General features: G+C 42.1%; 1 protein-coding gene across 23 annotated transcripts in view; it reads left to right on the top strand.

Moving 5' to 3' along the window:
* The window catches only part of HMBOX1 (homeobox containing 1), a 119,524-nt gene extending 95,593 nt beyond the window's left edge, over positions 1 to 23,931 (top strand). For 10 of the 23 annotated variants that reach the window (XM_066995105.1, XM_066995112.1, XM_066995110.1 and 7 more), the window contains 4 exons: positions 1,425 to 1,520; positions 3,225 to 3,319; positions 3,529 to 3,660; positions 7,049 to 23,931. In XM_066995105.1, the coding sequence (XP_066851206.1) occupies positions 1,425 to 1,520; positions 3,225 to 3,319; positions 3,529 to 3,660; positions 7,049 to 7,186 (461 nt within the window). In that variant the 3' untranslated portion in view covers positions 7,187 to 23,931. Of the gene's footprint in view, positions 1 to 1,424; positions 1,521 to 3,224; positions 3,320 to 3,528; positions 3,661 to 4,313; positions 4,395 to 7,048 lie in introns of all 23 variants that reach the window. The other 13 variants (XM_066995121.1, XM_066995117.1, XM_066995116.1 and 10 more) reach the window with 13 other exon arrangements.
* Positions 23,932 to 24,296: the final 365 nt, after the last annotated feature.

Here is a 24,296-nt window from a genome sequence, read left to right as displayed (position 1 = left end):
AGAATAAAAATGAATGCAAAACAAAGCTAAGTATGACTCCTGAATGCTGAGGCAGTCACAGAATAGCACAGAATCGTAGAGCAATTTAGGCTGAAAGTGATCATCTGGTCAATAAGGAGCATCTTAGAATAGGTTGCTCAGGGGCTCTGCCTCAGTCAGTTTTGAATATCTCCAAAATCAAAGTTTTTCCCACCTCTCTGGAACCCTGTTCCAATGCTGAGAGCTCTCATGGCAAAATACATTGTCCTAATAGCTAGTCAGAATTCCCCTTGTTGCAACTTTTGTGTTTCCTCTTGTCTTTTCATCGTGGAAGCAGAAGGATCTAGTGGTTGGAGGACCGAAGAGTTCAGGTTTTTAGTGCTGGCAGTGCCCCTGGTGGGTTTAGCAACTTTGAAGGTGCTTAAAAGGTGTGTCTCAGGATGCATAAAACATTGAGTGGTACAGATACACAGCATTAGGGAACAGCATAGGTATCTATTTCCAGAATTTTCTTTCACTCATTTCATCTCTCCTTACTTACTGAAGTTTGTAGATGCTGATTGCTGCAATTAGATGACTTTCACAGACTGAATAAATAAACTTTGAGAAAGTCTGAAGCACGCGGTGGGGGCTTCATCCCTGTGTAGGCTGCAGAGGACTGAAAATCTTATCCTGAACACCCTAAATAGTGTTAGGGCCAGTTTCCATCATGTCCCTGCAATGCTGGATCCCTCCTGTCCTCCATTTTTATGCTGATGATCAAGAAAAGGCGTTGTTTGCTGTAGCTGGGTGGTGGTGGTGGTTGGATTTCTGCTGGTTTAACTGTAACACTCAAGTGATCTGGTTTCCAACATCCCCCAGCCTCTTCTCCCAAAAGATAGAAGGCGTCCTGGCAGAATCGAGAGGCTGTGATTAGTGCTGCGGGAGCACGATAGCAGCGGCTGGTGGAGAAGAAGGAAAGCAGATCAAGGGAGGGGGGCAAAACTCCTTCCTTCAGTTTGCTGCTGCCGAGGAAAACACGTCATTGAACTGTACCCTCGCGGCACATAGCAAGAAAACTAGCCCAAGGGTATGCGATTTGTGGCAGGGCTGTGAATTGAATTTGAGTTTTTTGAATCTCAGTTTTGTGCTTGAACTAGAAAAGCGGCCCTCTATTCTCCCACGGCTCTGGATCTGGGTGATTGAAGCTGCAAAGAAATTCCCATATTTCAGATTTTAAAAACAGAAGAAAGGCTACTTTGTTTTTAGAGAGATATTTGGCATTTATTACCATAGCATCTGGGCACGGTATTCTGGTTTGCATAAAATTCTCTTCATTCTCAGTTATAATAACTTGTCAGTGCTGTCTGTATTTCAGGAGTTTATCAGATGTATAGGGGTAGTTTGCCTGTCTCTGGAACCCGGTGAGCACAATCTTTTATTATTTTTCCCCGTTACTTTCATAGGAAAAAAGTTATCGGATTTGGAGCGAGTTACCTCCCTTAAAGTGTACAATTGGTTTGCCAACAGAAGAAAGGAAATCAAGAGACGAGCCAATATCGGTAATGTATCAGAGAGCCTGCTTTCAAGGTTCAGTACATAGACTTGCTCAGGAGAGATGGAAATTATGTGAGATTGTATTAACGACGATACTAGAGGCTCCAACGTTCTTAATAGAAATGTGGAATCATTTTTTTAAAAAGAAATCTTGCTGTTCCAGATTTTTTCTCAAGTATGGGTAGGAATTTAATTAGTGAAATTCCACCATCAGTGCAGGAAAAATGAGGCAGTTATGAAGTTTTACTGTAAGACTGCGTTTTTAAAACCAAAATAAGCATTTTGCTAGCGGAGGGAGAATCATATTTCCCTATGCTCAGGCTCCTTGGGGTATCCCCAAATAAAATCTGAAATAAAACCTGAAAATATCTGCATGGGAAATAAGGGAAATGGAGACTACTGCGAGTTCAGAACCTTTGTGTGCTGTTGAAATGAGAAGTGGTGGTTGTGAGGAGCTTTTATGGGGTTGTAAGTTTCCTTGTGTCTGTGTCCCTCTGAAATGCACTTGTTTTTTCAGCCAAAACGTGGGGTTGTCTTTCTTACCGCCATCCCTGAGACCCCACAGGGATCTAAGAGTCCAGATGAGTTGTTACACATCTCAGATACAGCCACTAGGACCAAAGGTTCTGCCGCAAGCCAGCTTTTTATTCTGGTTACACCTGTGCTCCTTATTGCTTTCCGTGGGGTTGCACAGTGACAAGTGGCTGGAACAAAGTCATAATTTTTGCTTGATGATCAGGATAAAACAAAAGTCACTTCACAGAGCTAGCCCTGCAGGTTCTTTGCTCGAATACCTCATCGTAAGGAAATTAGAAGCAGCTCTGAACTTCTAAGTAGACCTTCTAATGTGGATAAGAACAAGGCATTCTAATGAGAATAAGCTCACATTAGCAGCCAAGGCTTGACAAACTTCTGCAGTGTGTGCAAAATTTCATGCACGCACGGAGGTACTCTGCAGAACTGAGTTTGCAAGGTGTAGACGAGCGCAGATCCGTATCTGCCTGTTGTTAATTAGTATTTTTGCAAATGTCAAGTGTGTTATGCCATCTTGCTGGCTGCGGCTTTTTGCTGTAGTTGTTCTTTCTGCAGCATTTGGTGTAGTACTGAAACTTCATCTAAATTTATTTTTTTTAAATGAAACCTGTCTGTTGAACTGGGGGGGGACAAAGCAAAGGTAGTCAAAGATGGGTGGAATTGGAGCTTTATGTGTACTGTATGTTATCTCTACTGTATGGGGAGGAGGGTTGGAAAGAGATTGGAAAGAACTAAAGGGAGCTTTAGATGCATGGATCCTGCTGGAAGATGAAGATGTATTGTTTTTAAATCCCTTAAGTGCTTTTAAAAATTTCTCCATCTATTTTCAGACACTCCCCGCCCCCCTCAAGTCCTGCCAGTCCAAACTATGTGGGAAGATCTACAGGGAATGCCTTTGCCACTCCAGTGCATTAGAAATTAAACTAATTTCTAATAGGACTGGCTGGAAAACAAGGATTCTTACTCGCAAACAAGTCTGTTAGTTGGCAGGGAAGGATTTCAGGCAAACCAGTATCTGTACATGTGCTACCTTCCCAAATACTGGAGAGTGAAGAGGAAGAGGCTAAGAACTAACTCTGTTCTTCCAGTTATTCTAACTTCTTGAAAAAAAAATAGTTACTTTTAATTACTCTAATGCATCAGATAAATTAGGGATCCATTTGCTTTTTTCGAAGAAGCAGCAATCCTGGAGAGCCATGGAATAGATGTACAGAGTCCGGGAGGTCATTCCAACAGTGACGACGTTGATGGCAATGACTATTCAGAGCAGGTAAGCCTCGTGGCTCGACCGCGTGTCCCCATATGGGCGAGTTACCATGACACATGAAGGAGGCTCTGTGCCTCGTGAAAATGAGATGTCTCTTGTTCTTGTTTTGTTTCGTTGTAATTGTAATGGGGAAAGTGGAAGAGCACAGCTCCCCTGTTTGAATGTGTTGAGCAACCAGTATTCACCCACACGGATTTGTTGTCATACAACAGGACACTTGGCAAGTACGCAATGGGGAGGAGGAGGGAAGATGTTCAGAGGGAGGCAGAGAAGCAGAGAAGGTAGAAGAAGACAGGAGGATCTGCTCCAAACAAGCAAGTTACACCATTCACGCCACACGCAATGTATGAAAAATGTTAGGAGAGTGTTAACTCACCCAGTGCACCATGCATAACTTGAGCTCTCCTTCCCCCTGGCACCGTGCTAGTTATCCACCCTCCAGAAAGGATGTACAGGTCTTTAACAATTGCTCCAATATACCAGGCACCAACATGCTTCCCTGCAAAACTAGGCATGTGTGTTCCTCTCTCACCTTTTCTTTCTTTCTGCAAGAAATGTCTTCGTTATAGTCTGTGTTACAGCTGTTGTGAGTTGCTTATCTGGCACCCAGACACGTGCACCAGTAAGCCCCTGCCCGGTATGCTTTCTAAGCCCTTTTGTCAACCTTGCCACAGGGTACTGAGCACCCTCCCGTGAGGTGCTGAGCTCCCTGTGCTTGCCTGTGGGAGCACCCTTGAGGAGTGGCGCAGGATCAGTCCCTAAGACGCTGACAGACAAAGTGGGAAGGGTGGGGGGGAAGGGATGTGATGAACTAAAGCTTTATTTGGCCCCATACCTGCTTCCTATTGTTCTGCGACAATGTGCCACTATTTGGATTGTTTACATATTATCTGTCTTTATTTTTTTTTCTTTTTTTTGCATTTTAACTCTTGCCTATTCTCTATTTTTCTTGGTTATTTTTAACCCTTGACAGCAACTTCTTTTTTAAATTCTCTAGCAAAAGAATACCCCTTCCCGCACTCTGAGCCCTCACCTACCCTAAAGTTGGTGACCCTTCCTTCACACACCTTCCTGACAGGTATTGCATCCCCTTCCCAATTTTCCCTCAGGTGTCAGTGTTAGCCCAAACCCATCAGGGATGTGTGTGCTTGGCACCACTGGACTTGTTGAACAGTTCATTTACTTGGTTCTGGCTTTGATATTAGCTCCGTTCTGTGCTACGCCCAACAACTGGGGTGGGCAGATTGTGTTTTAATTGACTCATTTGGGAGAAATAGATACGTCTCCCTCTGTAGGGGCTACTGGTAGAGTGTAGTAGCAACGAATGTCCTGGAATGAGTCCCCAGCAGCCTTGGCTGTGTCCCAGTACGACAGATATCTGGCAGAGGTGTTCCCAGCCGCTCGGCTTTGATGGGTATTAAGAGGACCTTAATAGGTCATCGCCAGTAGATTTGGTGGAACCAGCCTTGCTAGCTCTAGATGATGAGAGTCAGCTCTGTGACCGTTAGAAAATATTTTGAAACTGCTGTCGAGTGCAGTTAATTCCTTATCAGTTAGATCCAGGAACTGGATATGGAGATGAAGGGTTATCTAGACGCCCAAACTGTATTTTTATTTGTGTGTTATCCAAAATGCTTTGAAAACAGAAATGAATTGGAAATTAAAATTTAAAGATCTTAGTTTAGAGTCCTTAAAACTTACATTTCTCACTAACCTAGCTGGGTTCCTCTACGAAGTATAATTAGGCATTAGCAGATTAAATGGCAAGCTCTCCTGATGACCATTTAACATCCCTTAGCTGTTAAAACCATAAAATCTGTTTTCCACAGTAGCACTTAAACTCTAGAAAACTTCAAAATACCAAGTTCATCCAAATATTAATGAAGTGACTAGGACTCTGAAACTTTGTATTTCTTACCATGGTAAAGATTACTGAGATGACATCCCAATATTTGCCCTATATTTGTTGGAAATGAATGCATTCCTTTAAATAACTTAGGATTTTACCAAATCCTGTCTCTTCAGTCTCCCTCAGCATTTGCCACCTGTCATCTTAATTTAAAAACACGTAATGCACATTTTAGAATTTAAATTTTGCATGTTCATCACTTAACGGCTGTTGGAAGACTGATAGATGTTTATCATTTCCTTTCTGTAAAAATAATAATGGCAAAATCACTGTGTGTTCACTATTAGTGCCTCGTTTTAAAGAGAGGAAACCACGATTTTGCCCAACGTCCCAGATGAATTTATTTGACAGCTGAAATTAGTTTTGAATATTGCTCGTTCTCATTCCTATTATTTTAAACCAAGCTCTATTTCTGATCTAGACTCAGAAACATGCCCACTTCACATAAAAATTATGCTAGAACAATCAGACTTTAGGTCTGATAATCTGTGGCTATTATGTACCCGTGGAAGTTAACCCTTCTTGCTCCTTGATTTTAAAAGTTTCATTGCAGTCCTGTAGCATCAGCTTCCCCTGTATTAGTTTTGCTTACCAAGCATCATAGTCATCAGCACAGTGGTCCTTCTACAGCTGAGAGACCACGCTCTTTAGAAAATAAGCACGAAGAAATACATGGCACTCAGTTCAGTGAACTGGCGAATTTGGCAGGATGTTCACCCAGATATTTGAATTATGGTAGTTCCAGTCCCCTGAAATCCTTGCACTGTTTTCCTTACCTGTCTAGGAGGTTTTCAGCATCTTTTTCCCAGTTCCCGTGTGAATTCAGTTTCTTCATGGGATAGTGCCTCAGACCAAAGGCTAAGCTAGGTTTGTTTCCTGTCTCTGAGTGAGGTCAGTAACAGTATTTCAGGAAAAAGTATTTTTAAAGAATAGGACAATTATAGACTGATTTTATTATAGTAGCTTCCAGGTTCTAGAAGGCAGTAGTTTGGAGGAACTTCCTGAGCCAGGCAGTGTATCCACTTCCTTTTTGATAGTTACCTGTAGACAAATTTTCCATGAACTTATCTAACCCCACTTCTTAAAGCCATTTTTACTTTTGGCTAATCTAAAAATCAGTGAATCCTACAACCAGTCTGTGATAAGTGAAGAGCTGCTTCCTGTCGCTGCTCCGGAATATATTATCTCATCATTTCAGTGAGCACCCTTGCTTATTAGAAAGTCAGAAGTAGTGAACAATTGGTCCCTGTTTACTGATTATTTGTAATAAGCATTTACCATATCAACCATCAGCCATTTCTTTTCCAAGCTGAGGAGTCTAGGTCTATTTATTCCCTCCTTGTAAGGGAGCCACCCCGTGCCTCTGTTCCTCCTGGCTGCCAATCTTGCTACCTTTTCTAGTTCTGCTATCTCCTCTTTAAACGGGATGACCAGAACTGTATGCAGTAGTCAAAATGTAAGCATAGCATGAATTTGTGCAGTGGGTAATAGTTTCTGCCTTAGTTTAGTTTCCTGACATATGTTGTATATCACTTTTATCTTTATAATTATTTTTTTTGCTCTGAATATTCTCCCCTCCCACCCTTTGCCTTAAATTTATTTCTCGAAAATCAGGTGCGTCACCCCATGCCCTGCGTACCTTTATCTGCACAGTGAGGGAAATCAGTCCTAAGTCAATTGTGTGAATTCCTTTCATGTTGTACCCCTGCAACAAACGTGCAGTTTGCTGCCCCTAGCCCATTATTTATGCCCTAGCTTTTTTCCTGCTGGTTTTCTGCTTGTGGAGTAACCACGCTTCTCTTTTCTCGTTTCCGCCCGCGCAGGATGACAGCACTAGCCATAGTGACCACCAAGACCCCATCTCGTTAGCCGTGGAAATGGCAGCGGTAAACCACACCATCTTGGCATTGGCCCGGCAAGGAGCCAACGAGATCAAGACAGAGGCTCTAGACGACGACTGATACGAAGAAGGGGGAGGGTCAGAGCGAGAAGTAACTTAGTTTTAGACGTAGCACCTTAGCAGACTTTCCTCGGTCCTTAATATGTGTTCTTACAGTATAACTTTGCAGTTTCTTGTACGTCAGTTAGCTGTTAGGGTCTTGTTCTGTGAAGATGGCATGGTGCCCTCAGCCTTTGCATATACTCTCTCAGTATTAATTCCCAATAAATAATCAATCAACCAACCAACCTCCCTCTCCCAGCCCCAGTGGCTAGAAAAATCTTGCTGCTCTGTCTTAGCATTCAAAGTGCTTCCAGGTATTTTAGACAGTCCTCAATTACAAGTCTTAGGCTACACTTAAAATCTTGGATACCCTTAGAGATCGTGTAAAAATAGTCTGTATGCTTTTCCTTCTCTGAGACTGAAAGGATGCAAGCTGAGGTAGTGGCACAGGGTCGATGGACACCAGATTGGGATTATCAACAGAGAGTAAAAAGAACACTAGAAACCCCACTTCAGCATGGGAATAAATGATTTCCAGCTGCAATAAGCTGTGCCTCACTGGTCATACAGTGACTTGATATACTTTTGGGTGCTGTGCTGAGAATGTCCATTGGAAACACATTCACATATTTTGGTTGATGTTCACATATTCAACACAGACATCCTCTGCTCTCACAAGCTGCGTGGCTTAGTGGATAAGTACTGCCTTCTGCCTCTGGGACCATGATTGAAGCCCAGCCTGGGATCATATGAAAAATGAGCTGAATGTCTAATGGACAACAGTCCACTTCTCAAAACCACTATTCATTATTTGGCATGGCTAGCAGTGCCTGCTCAGAAGAGGTCTAGACTCTATTGATCTGTCACTAACAAGTTCACTTTTTATTCTTCCTCTCACCTTTTCTGTCCCCACCCTACTCCCCTCTCCACTTTGCCACTTTCAAAAGCAATGTTTTCCAGGAAGGTATTAAGGTCATGAAATGGGTGAGTGAATTTTTACACGTCTGTGTAACTAATGCCTACACCCCAACTAGCCTGAAGGGTTATTGGAGAACTTTTGCATCTGACCTTTGCTAGTTAACCATCATAGCATAAATATTCTCCTAAATATGAACTTTTGTATTTGCTTAAAGGCAGGAGGATCTCTTACCTGAGAAATGGGGTGTGAATGTTTTGTGTTCTCTTTACTCTGTCCTTGTTAAGATGTGAGAAAGCTATACTGCTACGAGCAATTTAATTAATAATTGGAAGCCATACTGATAATGGATGTGGTAATATTTGTAAAGCAAACCTACTTTAAGTAGCAGAAACTAATGGAATTGTTTTCCTTGATCATATGTAGCACTTTTGTTACTTTTTTCTTAAAGATATTTATATTTGATAAGTCTTTTTTTTATCATTTGAGAATTCAAAATGCCAAACAGCAAACTTGCATTACAGAGTCACCCTGCGATCACCTTGTCATCTAGTATCTAAATGATGAACTGTGTGTGCATCTAAGAAAATTACATCTGCTGGCATTGTGTGGAAATGATCTCCTGGCATCCTGATAAAATGATATGTTGCTGCCGGTAAGAGGAAACATTTCAATGGAAACAGCACGGGAAGTGTTAGAGACGGGCAGGACTGCGTTACGTTTAAAAAAGAAAAAAAAAAACTATGTAAATTTTTGTATATAGATATATAAAAATTTGCATAGTATTTCCACAACATTCCATTTTTTACGTTTACGTGGGAATAGCTTAAGAGGGGAAAATAGCTTAATTTTGAAGGATGGTCTTCCTTTTTCTCTCGTCCACTTCTGAAGGTGGAGGGGATGAAGGGAAGTTGCAATTACTTGGTTTGTTCTCATCCTCCCTCCCTTCCTCATGCATAGCTCTCCGATAGCATTGTGAATTCCTAAAATGTGGTTCCTCAGCAGGTTTTCAGGCAGCCTAAACCCCTTCAAGGTGTAGGCTAACTAGATCATCTTTACATCTGTTAATCTTGCAAAAATTGCTTAGGTAAGTGTGGAGGAGATTTTGTGCTTTCAGAGGGCACAGAGTTGGCACCTCTTTGTCTCCGTAACTTCGAAGATAAATAGGTAGAGCTTGGCCTCGTCTTTCATTTATGGATTTCATTGGAAAATTTATGTGCTTTCCTTAGGTATAGATCACTGAAGCAGAATGAAGCCGTCTTTTTCTGTTTTATTGCAGTTCTTGAGTAGGCAAATTCGTAAGTAGCATCAGGGCAGACTCAGGAAAAAAAGGAATTGGATCAGCTACCATTGCACCATTGCAGTTTTTTACTTAACGTGTGTATGAATGTTTTGGTACTAAGGAGTGAAAGGACGGGAGGAGAGCTTTTCTTTCTATTTTTGCACAGCAGAATGATCGAGCAAACTATAGCCTTAGTGGAATTTTACCTTCTTATTCATACTACAGTCACACACCAAGCTGACAAGCAACATCCACGATTTATAGTAAGGAGATTTTAATAATCGATGGCCTCTTTATGTTGGGATTGCCACCACCATTTGTTCTGGCTGTTTCATTTTAAAAAGAACAGGCTCAAACTGTTGGACAGCCGCAATTTTAAAAGAAATATTGCTTACTATAGCATCTTAAAAAAAAAAGTCATTGTTTCAAGCACTGCCTTTTTAAAGCAATAGGAAAGAATAAAAATAAAAATAGTACTAAAACATCCATGTCCTGATTGTTGGTCCATGTGATGCAGGATCAAAGTAACACCACTAAAATCGTATGTCTGTACCATCTGATGTAGAACAATCTGGCCTTAATTCTGTCTGTCAGTGTCAGGTAGCTGCTGGTCTCATCATGCATCAATATCCAATATGAAGGTTAAACAGATAAACCACTTATGAACAACTGGAGATTGCCAGATTCTCCTTGTCTGTAGCTTCCAGGTATATATCAGTTTGCTGCTCTCCCCCAGCATCTTCTCACCAGAGGAAATAACAAATGACTTAACTAGGCAATCAGTTGTCCTAAAAAAAAATAAATTAAAAGATTTCCATGGCATGTTTAATTTTTTTCACCTTGGTTTGCACCTGTCTACAAAAGGTACGAGGAAAGAGTGAGACATCAGGATGCTCGTGGCAGCCTATTTCCTTTATTCTGAAAGCTCAAAATGGACAATTTGCAGTTGACTAAATATTTTCTGGTTTGACATGAGTGGAACAGATGCTGGTGCGATGATTTCAGAAGAACTGCACCTTGATTAGATCTAGAGTAATTGGGAGAACTGGTGGAGAAAGCATCCCAGGATTTAGACTTTGTTCTAGGTTTTCTGCTGTAGTATGGGAAGTTGTCTTTGTCTTTCTGGATCTGGATTTTCTTGATAACTGAGCCTGTTTAGTTTTTTTTGTCTGTTTTGTAGCATTGCAATCCACTGGCAGTTTGTTGTAGCCAACCAGGAATTACTGCAGTTCGTTCTCACGTGGATTCCCTTGTAATGGATCTGGTGGCAGGCTGGATCTACCTTTTTGTTCTGTGAATAGAGAAGAAATCTTTCAAGATGCTTCTTTTCTGTGATGGGCACAGATTGCTTTTAATTTTGTAGGGTAAACTTTGGCTGTTATTTTGTGGCCGATAAAGTCCTTATACTTGAGTTGTTGTCTCTAACAGTCTTCTTAAAACAACAATTTCTACCTCTACTTCTTTTTTTGGTTTTGTTTTGAATTCTCCATGTCTTTTTCCTGAAGTATGAGATCCCAGATACGTACAAAAGCAGTATGAGTTGGAAAAAAATAACATACAAAAACATACAAAAAAATAGGAGCAAACAGACATATTATCCATTGATGTCCTAGAGTTGTAGAGCCATCTAATACACTATAAGCATAGATACTGGTACAGCGTGATCCCATTACTCATACGTTGGACGTGAACAAGTTGGTCATGAGTCAGCAGCGTGCCCTTGCAGCAATTAAGGAATCTCATTAGGAAGAGCTGTCAGCAGGTCAAGGAAAGTGATTAGGCCCCTCTGTTCATCACTTGGGAGAGCACATCTGGAGTATTGTGTCCAGTTTTGGACAGGAGTGAGTCCATCATAGGGCTGCTGAGATGTGAGGGCCAGAGCACATGTCACATAATGAGTGTTGAGAGAGCTGTTTTTTTTTTCAGGCTGTTCTGGGGAGATCTTATTTTGATTTTGAACTGTCTTAATGGGTAGCTTTAGAGACAACAGAGCCAGACTCTTCTCAGAGGTGCGTAGTGAAGATATTAGGGGCAGTGGGCTCAAATTTCCATCAGGAGAATCCCAGATGAGTATAAAGAGAAATATTTTCACACTGAGAGTGCTAGAACAATGGCCCAGAAATGCAGTGGAAACCACATCCTTGGGGATATTCGAAACTCAACTGGACAAGATTGGGGATTGGATTAGAGACCTCCAGGTCTCTTCTGCCCTAATTTATTCTATGACTCTGTGTAAGCCTGCTCAGGTCAAGGAGTTTGATCCATACGTGTTCACTTGTTTAATGAAATTCTGTTAGCTTGTTGGTTTTTTTTTTAATTCTTATTTTTTATTTTGCCTATTCATAAAAAGTTATCTCATGTATTCTCCTAATAGAGATGAGCTTTATTTGCAGGGTCTGGCTACAGGTTCTAATCAAGCCATAAATCAAGTAATAAATGTCATTAATTATTTGCTCTGTTTACACAGTTCTTCAGGGATATTTTAATGATTTTGTTTGTTTCATTGGCTTACATCAAGCTGGTAAGTTCTCCATGTTTTCGTAACACTTGCGCTGCAGATTCCTTTTTGCCTTTGAGAGGATTTTTCATTGTCTTGCTGCTGTGAGTGTAGACTTGAAAATTTTCACATAGCTGAACATATTTGAGGAAAAAAATTATTTAACTTAAGCCCACTGGTGATCACTATGATAAGCTAGAAATTTTTGGTTCAGTAGATCTTTAAATGGTGATTTTCAGAGGATCTGGTCTGGTATGTTAGATCTTCTATACTTAGAGCCTTATGTTATTTCCTTAAGGGTTTGCTGTTGGTCACTGCTAGGAAAAAGAAAAAAAAAAGAAAAAAACAGAACAAAAACATACTCTACTAGACAGATTTTAGGTCTGATTTAGATGTTATTTTGAAAAGAACTCATGATGGTGTTTGCCAATACGGAACAGCATGGAATCATTATCCCGAGCATGACTCCTGCCTTTAAGGTGCAGAGGAACATGGAGATGAGTTCAAGATTTTCAGTTCCCCTACGTAGTGTAACGGTTTTCCTTCACAATGAGTTGCTGCTTGCAAAGAAGTAAAATGAAAGCATCATGCTGGCCGTTCACCTGGGTCATTGAGTCACGCAGAGACACATGGCGGTTGTAACAGGATTTCATAAGGAGAAGGTCCTTTATTTTTTACGTAGATAAAACTGGCAAAATTGGTAAGAGTTTTCAAAACTCAAAAATGCTGCCCCTAATGCATTTAATACAGGATTTTGTTTCACTGTGTGTAATTTCAACGCTGTTGCAAATCTGGATTCACACATTTCTCTGTAAATTACTAAGATTCAGAGAGAGATTTTGCCCAAAGTACTGTGAGCAAACTGTGGATGTTTTTTTTGTTTGTTTGTTTGTTTCCTTTCTTTTCTTTTGGATATATATATACTTTTCCCCCATTTATCCCTGGAATTCTCCTTATTTCAGATAATAATTTTCTTACCATAAGGTTTCTGTTCCTCTTCCTACCCCAGCCACATCACTGTGTAGCCCTCATTCCCCAGGGTTCATCAGCTTTTTTCAAGTTCGTTGGATAATTACCAGCAAATTCTACTTTTTTATGTCAAAATAAACTTTGCTTCTATTTTAGACAGGGCTTCCCACCCAAGTAGCTCTTGCACTCTTTGAAGTTACTTGACTTGGTAATATTCTTTTGAGCAAAATCTTAAGCTTGTAGGCAATAATCTTGAGTTTAGTGTAGCATTTGTCTTTTGGCAGGAATTTTTGTTGGCAGGATTGGTCTTGAAAAAATGTGCTCTGTGTCATTGACCTAACATATGCCTCTTCTTATTAGACAGCTGTAGGTTGTGCGTGTGTGAATTAATGCCTCTTAGTAGGAGTATTCGGGTTTGTATCACGATACTGGCTAATTGAATGGAAGTTCATGGAGTCAGGCATTTTCACTGTGACTTCTTGGAAGGGAAGGTTGATGGCCTGGCCAAAAGTACCTTGCAGTTTAGAAGGAGAAGAGTTGCTGAGACATTTCAAAATAAAACTTTCCCCCTTGGGCCTTTTTGCAGCTAGGATTTTTTCTCAGGACCTTCCTTGAGTTGGTTACTGGCCAATGGGCATTTGGCAAGCTGAAAAGCATAGCCCCAAACCCTTCATTTTAGTTTCTGCGAGTGTCCTCTAATTTATAGGCTTTGAACTGTCCAATTAAAGATATTGCACATTAATGACACGAGGCATTCTAGAGATGGCAGCTATAAATTCAAATTTAAAATACACAAAAAATTATTTTTCTCCTTTGGGTGAAATGTGTTATAACTGCAAAAGTGGACGTGGTCGTTCTGAGGGCTGTCGGTAAGCCGACAGCATTTTGATATTGGTTTTTGTCCAGCAAATACAAAGAAAATGAAATAAATGCAAGTATTCTCGGTGGCACCAGTGAAACAAATGTAAGGAGAAAAATTCAAACCTCTGAAGAGTTGTTCATGGCTAACCTTGGCCTTAGGTTTTGCCACATAAAAATAGCTTGGGATTGTTTGTGCCTGTTTTTGCGCAGGTGATGCAGTAGCTACGACGGCATTGGCACTGTTACAGCAATCGGGACAAACTGCTCTGCTTTTGGTAAGGTCACGCACCCTGTGAAAATCCAGGTCATACTTTAGCTCGTACTGACTGGGAAAAGTAGAGAAATACATTTTGCTCTTTCAAGATACCATCTGTGATGTCTGCGAGGTGCTTATCGGCGTAGTAGTTGGGCGATATGTCAAGGATTTGTCATTTTAGGTCTGGTTGGTGAACACTCCCCAAACTCACTTTAAATGCCCCTTTTAATCAGGCTGAAGAAGAAAACTGACTAACTGGGTTGGCTGCTGTCATGCTGGGCTCTTCCCAGTCCTTCCCAGTAAGCTTTGGAGTGCTCTGGCCAACAGCTTCAGCACGAATGAACCAAATCCATGGCGCTGGGGTGAGCTGCGTGATGGCCCTGCCGTGCTTCTGTATGTGCCGTGCCACTCTCAGATGGCTTGGCAGGCTCTGCACCATTCATTCCCTCTCTTCCCTCTCCTGTTAAATGGAAGCGGGTGTGTTCTGCTGATCAAAACATCCAGCACGCTTCTGCTAAATCCTTTCAAATCGCAGGCAGGGTAATTGGGATGGTTAGATAAATGCCTAAGTGTATGGCAGCGAAAGTAATGGCAGGTCTTTTGAATGACTGGGTGTCCTCCTGACATGTAATTAGCTGCTTTAGAAAGATGTGGATTGGCATGGTCATAATTAAAAGGATTTCTGTCTTTCTGTGATTGAAAACAGAAGATCTTCTTCCCCCTAATTCTCTTTAATACCAGCGTTATTAGTGACACTTGGAACAGCTACTTCGTAAACTTAAATAATGACCTGCTCCCAGCGGTACCTTATAGCAGCAGGGACTGAAACTGAGTTTAGTTTTCTATGCAAAGCTGATTCTCCTATTTTTCATGGTTTTGGTGGGGTTTTTTTTGTGTTTTTTTTCCCCCCCTCTTGTTTTTGTACTTCTCCTTGGTGAGTTTTAGAAACAAAACTAACATTTAGTTGCGTGACAGTGTGATTGCAAATTACCCAGGTTTTTGATCAGCTCTTCTTGCTTTGCCACTTGGTTGTAGAGTTGTTTTAAGGAAGATTAGCCATGGTCCAGGCCTCCACTGAATTACTGGTGCTGTGTTTTGACCCTGCCTGCAGGTGGAGAGTACCGATTGCACTGTTAGCCTCCAGTTCCCGAAGCGGAGAATGTAGCTGGCTCTTTTGTGCCACTTGACGTCATCTTTTGTAGTGTCTCAGTTCGAAAGCCTTACCAGCAGTCATTGCCAAGTATGTAGCTATGCTGTCCTGAAGCTCTCTGCTGTCTCCTGTTGTGCTTAGCATGGGGTGGTGTTAGGGGCTAACTCACCTCTTTCTTAAGAAATCTCTAAGGAGCCTGCAGCTGGATAATTGCCTCAAGAGTATTCTGCCATACAGCAGGAGAGGAGCTGTGGTGATGTCCTATAATTAATTACACCATCATCTTTCTGTGATACATGGCCAGGTTCCGAAAAGGCATCTGTTGTAGGGTGTTAGGTGCCTTTCTATTCTGTTTTTCTGAAAAACGGTATCTGCCAGTCAGTCTCGAGCACTGCAGAGCTTGCCTGTAAACTTTTTGACCATATTTTTCTATAGTGCTATTCTCCTGCTGTAGCTACTTATCAGATGAGTTTCTGAAGCTTTTCGGTATGTAAAGGTGCATATATAGACTCCTGGTCACATTTAGAAAAGTCAGCATGTTCCTAGCTTCAATGGATTTGCAAAGGAGTTAGGAACTTAACTTATTTAGGCTCTTATTTAAATCTTTCGGTTACTTTTCAGCTTCTTTGTACCGAAATACTTCTGCAAATCTCATCCCTTGTCACTGTGGTTCAGAACAGATTTATGGGTCCTGAGTACTTGGTTCTTCCAGCACCGCTAGCACTGGTGGTACTTACTCACAGGAGCAATGGTAGGAACTTCTTTCCTAGGACAGAAATTTTGGGGTGTTGACTTGCTGCTGTCACCAGCCTCGATACAGCTTCCTATCCTTCTTCTCGCCCCTTCTCCTGAACTAATTAAAGTCTTCCATTCTATGGCAAGATGGCATATGTAGCTTAAATAACCCACCTCTGTAATTAAGAGGTTGACTTCAGCCTTCTGAGATGTATTTTACATCATTGGAAATTTAAAAATACATTTTACTTACGAAGTTTATCTGTCAAATTGCTCAAGGAGGACAAAGACTTAATGAAAGCAAATTATTAATTAATACTTCTTGATATATTACAGTAAGAATATTGAGCGTATATTCCATTCCTCAAAGCACATTTGATGTTGGATTTTTTTGCCTGTCGGCTGATAACATTGCTGCTATCTCTCTTTGACAGGACTGTAGTGACAGTGCTGAAAACATCATTCAGGAGTTAACCAGAGCCAGGGACTCACAATATCAATTCACTGTCCAGTTTTTCCTATACCAGAGCGCAAACCTTTTCATTTATACTTCACGGCAAGTAAGCAGATCTTTACAAGACCAAACGGCATAGACACTCCCCTGGCACATTCCAGCTGCCTTCTGCTCAAAAGGTCTGATGAAATTTTGGAGTGGAAAGTAGCAGTGAGAACATTTCACCTTTCTGCACTGAGTAGGCTGCTCTGAGTTTAGATGGAGCTACACTGGGTTCAGCATGGCAAAGGGGAAATGTGATGCTGAGAAAGACTAGGTGCGCCGTGCAAAGTGTGTAATTACTGGTTGAGAAAGGTAAACATCTTGGACGCTTTACTGACGAGATCTTGGAGGTCTCTTCCAACCTAGATGATTCTGTGATTCTGTGAGATAGTTGAAGCAGCTTATTAAATGCCCTGAGATATCCAGCGTATGTTTCTCTGGGCCAGGCACACCTTATAGCATTATGAGGAGCTGCTGTTGGAATTTGAGACGTGCTTTTCTTCTGTTTGTCGTAGGGGTAGCTGCCTGTCACTTTAGCTAAGCACACAGCTGCTCACTGGGCAGTAACAGTTTAATTCTGCCTCTCTTCCTTTCCTTTAGAGCTCTTTCAAGTCACAGCCCTGTTTCTCCAGGTGTTTGGAGACAATAAATACTATCTGAGATTAGGGAACAGATCCTCCCATTTGCAGAGCTACTAGAGTTTACTCCAGTTGAGAATTGCCCCTAGATTTCAACAACACTCAGTTAATTCCTGCTAAGATTTACAGCAGAGCAGGAACAAAACTGTCCTGAGGTTGCATTGTCAGTAATTCAATTCAGTGAAACAAGCTTGAAAATCAGGCTTCTGATTAGGAGTAAAGAAGTCAGTGAAGTATCCATGGACATGAAGAAGGCATTTGTAAATGTGTTGGGGTGGGAAGTCTGTTTATGTTTATAAATCCTTAGGGGATTTTTTTTTTTTTTTTGCATTTGGAAGGGCAGGATGGTTTGTTCATCCCACTGGATGAAGACAGAGTAGGAAGTTTGCATCAGACATTTGAGAACCCACATGATAAGCAGGGTCTCCTTGTAGGTGATAGACTGGTCCCTTCTGGCCTTAATTGTAAAACTCTGATTCCAAAGAGGTAGACTTGTCTTCTACTCTTACAGTTATAACCTGTTCTTAGTATTTAATCGTTTGTAGAGATTTGAGTACTAGAGGGGTTCTCTGCAGTACGAACTTCTTTTAAAAAGTATGACTTTCCATCAGAGAACATGTTGTGCCTTAAACCACGGGAAGTTCCAGTTATGTATGATAAATACCTTTTTACACTTTGTACTTCTGCCGTAATGGGAATCAAACAAATGTAGTTTTGATAAAAGGTGGTTTATGTATGCTGCTGTATTACTTAGATTTGCTTCAGTATCTTACAGATTCAGTGTATCTGTTCTACTGAGACAGCGATACATCCTCCCAGCCTTGTTGAGCAGCTGTGGTAGCTCTGGAACAGCGTTACTCTGTTCAACCTTTCTATTTTGCTTCTCGTGTAAAAGCAAAAAAGAGCCCAACCAAAAGCCAGACCAGGTCAGTCTGAATTTCTAATCTTAACTTCTTTGTTGCTATTCTCTATATTAGACATTTGGGTACATGAATTCCAGTTGTTAAGGGTACCTTGCGATGTTTTCTATTGTTACCTGGGCAGATTCACCGTAAAATTATTTAACATGAAAAAACGTTGATCAGTCGTGACCATTTCCTGTAGCTGCATTGCCTCAAGCAACTGTTTTTACAAATGCTTTTATCAATTGCCAGAGCGCTTCAAAAATATCACAGCCACCAGAAGGCGTCTTGCTGAACTGATGTCTCCTCCTGAAATAAGTTCTTACACTGAGCCTATGCTTCCCTGAAGGAATTCCAGATGAGTGTTTTGAGTTACACCTCCTTCCATTGCTCTAAGTCATTCACTTTCTTCTGAAGCCGATTCTTGTTGGTACCGAATTTCACACATTTCTTTCCCAAACTTTAGTTGTGCTGCTTCATGGAGATTATTTCTGTCTTTCATCCAAGCTCCTTCTCGCCTCGGTAATCCGTTTTACCTGGTTTACCAATGGTTTTTTTACAGTGATGTGCTCTAACCTGAACCCAGTAGTCATATGGTCTCTAACTAAGTGATATATATGATTTCCATGCTAATAACAGAGCCATCCAGTACTGAATTTTAGGTTTGGTTCCAAATCTTTTGAAAACTTTTGAGCTTTTTGCTCTACAAAAGACCTTGGGGTTTTTCAGCATGGTTAGCAGCGCTCCTCCCTCCCCTCCTTTTAGTTTTGATGCTTAGGTCAACAAATCAGGGACAGAGTAACTTCTAAGTATAATCTTTTTTTATTAATGTTGGGACTGTCTTTTTTACTGGGAAGACTGGCACTGCGCCTTGCACTTCAGTAGATGTTCAGTGATATTCTAGCAAATTAACTTGGGAAAATACAGGTATTTCACAGATGTGGCCGTTCTTTGTAACCCGCTAATTTGACGTTTCTTGCACAGTTAGAGTGCTCAGGTTTATCCGTTTGGTTTTGCTCCCTGTGCTAGTTGTTGGATGTTGCCTCTCCCACTCTTGTTGGGGCTAACCGGTTGCTTTCTGTGCCCCTTTTCCCCTTTCAGAGTCTTTGTTGACTTCCGCCATTTGAATTTCATCCCTCTTCTCATTCTTCTCTTTTCCTCTACAGGCACTTTATTACCTTCGCAACATCAGGCGGTGTATTTATAGTTAGGTGTTTTCTAAATTCTTTTAATACTTTAGTCCAAGTCATCTCAGATTCACCTTTCCTTCTGCCTATTAGATGGTGCTGTATCAGTTGCCTACTTGAAGTCCAGCTACCTATTGTCCGTAGTGAAGTATGAACATGAAACATTTTCCAGAGTCCACTCTGACCATTTAAAAAGAAGAAAGTTCATATATTCAATCCTTTTACAGCAGGCTTTTACTTGAAGCCTCCTACGTGAAAAAAACGTTGTTCCAAGTGTTGGACCGTGGTTAACAGAGGTAGTAGCAATTTTTTTCCTTCAATTTTATTTTGTCTTGCTTGCACTTACTGTTGGAAGCTGGATTAATTGATACAGTTAGTTTGTTGTTGCCTGCTTTTTTACTGCAAGGGTTTGGGACAGGATGCACGGATTTGCATAGCCTCGCCGAAGGGGCTGTGTACTGGTTGTCACGGCGTTCAGCCAGGGCTGGGGATCACCTGCGGCAGCCACAGTTGCTTTTTAATTTTTTTTAAAGTTGTTTTAGATTTGAAGGTGATTAGAGAAACTTGAAATGAAATGGCTTCTCCAAATAGATACAATAATGAAAATAGATTGGATTTCAATCTGCCCGTCTTTCAGCATTATCCACTGAATTTTCTCTTTCTCTTTGCCTTTTGCATACGTTTAGACGACATGTGGAGACTTGTGCTACCTGAAGCTTTTGACTCGTTTCTAGATTCTGTGGGGTGAGAGCCCCGTAGTTCTTTGGAGGGGGGACGGATTTTCCATGTCATCACCCGTTGCAGTACAAGACTTTTGGATCTAGCCGTGGTGTAAGCAACATAGTTCCATATCTCATCAGCAGCCGACCCTCCTCGCTTTGCCATCAGGGTTGTTCTTGGAGGCGAAGGGCAGTGCTGGCTCAAACCAGTACAGGTGCTCAGCGCCACCGGTTGGGACTGGGAGAGCCCCATGCCTCTCTGGAAGTCAGGTGTCAGCTCCAGTACGATAACGTGCTAGCACAGTGCCGCAGGACCACCGCAGGACAGGCTTTTTACCTTAAAGATAATACAGGAATAACAAATCTAGACTAGATTTAGTTCAACAGCAGTTCTATCAGAGGGTGACAAGTAAAAGTCACTTGTGTCCGTGGGGAGCACTATTTTCTTGACGGATCGCCTTGGCTGTCTCCCTCTTGGTCTCTACGATCTTCCCAAGGCCCGTGAAAGCCCAGGAAGTGTGAAATATGTGCAGTACTTTTTTAATTATTTTTTTTTTCTTAGTGTCAATTTAAAAAGTGCCTAAGTGAGTAACAGGACTCCAGAGTGAGCTGGAGGAATAGGATTAGACCTCATTTCCCTCTTAAGAAACGTGCCCTCCCTGCAGTCCCTCCGCACGTGAGGCTCCCGAGGAGCAGCAGGGATCCGGAGCCCCGCAGAGCCCGGCTGGAAAGAAATCTCCACTCCTTCCCCGTGCTGCCCCCCTCGATTTTCAGCCTAAAACTTGTTGGCGGGGAACTCCTTAACAAATCTTGTTCCTCAGCCTAACCTTAGCAATCTCCAGCTTGGGGTGGACGGGGAAGAGGGGGAAGCTTGGAGAGAATTTGGTAGGAAGCTGCCTCTTGGATTACAGATGCAAATAGCTTCATGCATTAATCATGCATCTCTGGATGCCCGTACGTCTGAGATTCTGGGTAGAAGTGGCTAATATGCATATTTAATCACCCCGTTTTGGAATCACAGAGGCAGTTTCTTCCTATATTCTTAATTATTTCTAGGCTTATAATAGCGGCACCTGCTAAGCGTTTTTGTCAAAGTAATTTAACTGTTGGCAGGTGGTTATAATTTTGTAAACATACAGGAGAATTTTATGTGGGTAAAAGAAAAGATAGATATCGATGCTAGTTTAAAAAATTGCATTGAAGAATTTCTTCTGACCATAGTAAAAGGAAATAAAAATAACAGAACACTATTAAGATGTATTAGTACCACTTAAGGATTCCGAAAATGAAAGCAATCCATATGTAGATGTTTTATTTTTCATTAGTAACAAAATGTTGTTTTCACTCTGACAACTTAATAACACATGAGTTGGGAAAGCCTAGGAAATTACTATTGGCAAGAAAAGCTATAAGGACATCTCTTTCGCAGAGAACAGAAAATTAGCTTGTAGGATGTTGATGGGAGTTGATACAAGCAATGATCAAATGGGAATCTATTGCTGGGGTACTAATGAAAATAAAGCATTTGTGGAGCCTATAACACACGCCGACCGTTTGACATTGTACTGCTGCCCTGCTCTAGAGATGCCTTTTTTTAAACTGTGATTTTTTTTTTTTCTAAACAAAGCGATTGTCAATAACCGCGGTTGTAATTGAAAAAAGATTAATGTAGGAGTGAGCGCTGCAAACCTAGAAGGGAAAAGACAACGGAACAGCGTCAGAGGCACAAAAAGAGAAAAAGAAAAGCAAAGGCCCCGACCAAAAGCCCGCCCTAGCCAAGCGCTGGGGACTTGGTTTGCCATTTCAGGTTCTGTGCGTCTTCGTTTCGCTCCGCGGCCGCGGTGGGCGCAGGGTGGGAGCGAAGTGGTCTCGTGCGTGCCGGGTGGCTGGCAGCTAACTTCATGGGTCTGCTAAATGCAGAAATAATACGAGGTGAGCTGTGTCCAGCCTCTGCTGGTCAGCACAACTCGCCAGCAGGTTCTTAGGTCTCCGTGCGTCCCTCTGTCGGCATCTTCCACCCGCGTGTCCGTTCCTCGCGCCGCGTGCCCCGATGAAAACCGCACCCGTGTCTCATCTGCTGTAGGTGTTCTGCCTACCTCAAGAGGTAAACATGGTATCCTGGAGTCATACGGTCACAGTCTGTTCTTCTTTTTTTCCATTAGCACTAGCGCGCACACACACACACTGGAATGTATATTCCCCCCTCGCCCCCAAGTAACCTCGTGACCTGATCCTTGCTGTAGCCACCACCAACTCCTCTTGCAAATTGGATGCTGCTTTAAATGTGAAAACAAATGTTCAAGAAGCTATAAAACCTGAATGAAAGCTAAAGCTGAATTTATAAAGCCTTGTTGCATATGAGCCAAAAGTGCAAAAAGCTCTATATAATGAACTAACCTGCCACTCATATAAATATAAATATATATAAATATATTAAAATCAGACTGTTCTACAAAATTGTGTATTTGTATTTTTGTGTACGTACAATTTTCTGCTAAGCAGAAGGAGGATGTAGTATAGGATGATGTGAGAAGAGATTTTGTTTAATCATATTTCTTTGTTACTTATTTTTGTTAACATCCAGATGCCTGTCTTTGTCTTATGTGTATGACACTGTTCGAAAGGTGCAGTATCCCTCTCCCGCCTGCGTGTTAAACCTCGTCCACCTCGAAAGCGTTGGGCAATGCTCCTCATCCTCATCACGGCCCTGCAGACGTGCCTAGGCCTTTATCTTAACCGGGGCTGCTTGTTCAGCCGAGAGCGTGGTATTTATTCGTTGGCTTTTGGTGGGCACGTTGTGTCGCTGCTCCTAGCGGTAACGTCAGATCTTCGGCGCTGGCTGCTTGCTTTGCACACGCGTGTTCTCCAAGCACGCTCTCCACGCCATCCACGGTCTGTAGCATCTTTGCTACTGCTCCTCAGCCTGATATTTCAGGGGGGAAAGAAAGCAGTAGCACAGACTGGGAGGGAGGACGAGCGGATCCTTGTAGCGGACAAGAAAAGGCCAGGAAGCAGCAGTGAACATCACAGGGGAGCGCATCTCAGGTAACACCACCATGGAGGAAGATGGAGCGAGGAGCTCTGGGGACCTCGTGTTCCCCACAGCTGTCTGCGCTCTGCCAAAGTGTATTTTTGCTTTCAGGAGGGCAAGTCGGCAAGCCAGTGCTGTCACTTCCCCTGTGCCACTTCCAACGCACCCTTCCATCCCCAGCAGGAGCTGCACGCGAGCCACGCGTCTCCGGTGGCTTTGCAACAGTTGGGTGCGTTGCTGGAAGAGCACTTGCAGCAAACGAGGTCCATTTTCTCATGGCTCGATTCCCTTGCAGTAAAGGTACTGATTTTTAAGAAGAATTTGCTAAAATCTTCTCTGAATCACTGCCTTTATCTGCAAGGTGTTGAGTGGGTCTGCTCCGCGTTTTGCTGCAAGGAGAAAAGTCCTCCTTTTTCTCCCACCGTGCACTTGGGGATTGTTCCTTCTGCATTATCGTTTGGAGACCTGTCCAGGGGATGAGAGGGTCATAGGAGGCCTGGATAAAACAGGTTATAGCGGGAAAAAAATGCAAAGCCTTGGGAATCAGGTGCTGTAAGCTCACCTTTCAGTTCTGCCACAGACTTGCTGCAAACCCTGGAGGCAAACCGGTCCTTTCTGTGTGCTTCAGTTCCCAGCCACAAAACGAAGGTGAGGTTAACACTCGTCACATCTTCCGTAGGCAGCAGGTACTGCGAAAGTATGAAGTATCAACTACTTCCCTTGTGTCCTTTGCTCTCTCCTTTTTTTTTTTTTTTTTTGTAATTATTTTTTAATTTCTAGCCTTGTTTGAGCTGAATTCTGGCCCAGGGAGAGCGATACTGCATCTTTACATGTAGGGCTCATATTTATAACAGTGTGTAATGACTGTAGCAAAAGTCCTTGTTTCTATATGTGAATGGACAGAGAAACAAGTGCTCTATTGTATTGATTAAAATAGTTAAAATGAGTCCTGTATCATTGTATCTCCTATTCTGGATTAGTGCCTTTTGGACAGTAGACTGTTCTGTAATTAAAATGTAGTATAACTGCTTTTTTGTACAGTTTTGTTTTAATAAAACTTTTTTTTAATTTGTGTTTATTTTAGTATTGTACCTATTAGAAAATAAAAATGTATAACTCAACAAAGATGGATTTCTCTTATAGTCCTTTGTGTACGAAGCTGTCTGGTGTGAAGGCCCCGGAGAGGCCTTGGACGCGAGCAAGACAAAAAACGCGTCTTTTACCTTTCAAACTATGGATAAATGAGTTTGTTTGAGAAAGATGCGTCTTTGTAAGGATGTCTTTGGGGGGTGCAGGGGCTGGATGCTACAGCGGTGCTTCGGTGTTGTGCGGTGCTGGGCGGCTGTGCCCCTGTTCCTGTCCCTGTGAGGCTTCTCCCGAGCCTGGGGCAAGGCTGGGCTGGGGCAGGCGGCCATGGGGCCACCACGTGCTGCAGGAAGCAGCCGTTTGTCTTCGCAGCACTGCCCAAGAGCCTGTTCTAATCCCATCCC

Source organism: Anser cygnoides, chromosome 3 (genome assembly GCF_040182565.1).
Source record: "Anser cygnoides isolate HZ-2024a breed goose chromosome 3, Taihu_goose_T2T_genome, whole genome shotgun sequence".
NCBI classification, from domain to species: domain Eukaryota; kingdom Metazoa; phylum Chordata; class Aves; order Anseriformes; family Anatidae; genus Anser; species Anser cygnoides.
The sequence above is the reverse complement of the archived record's forward strand: the minus strand, read 5'-3'. Positions and strand labels throughout refer to the sequence as shown.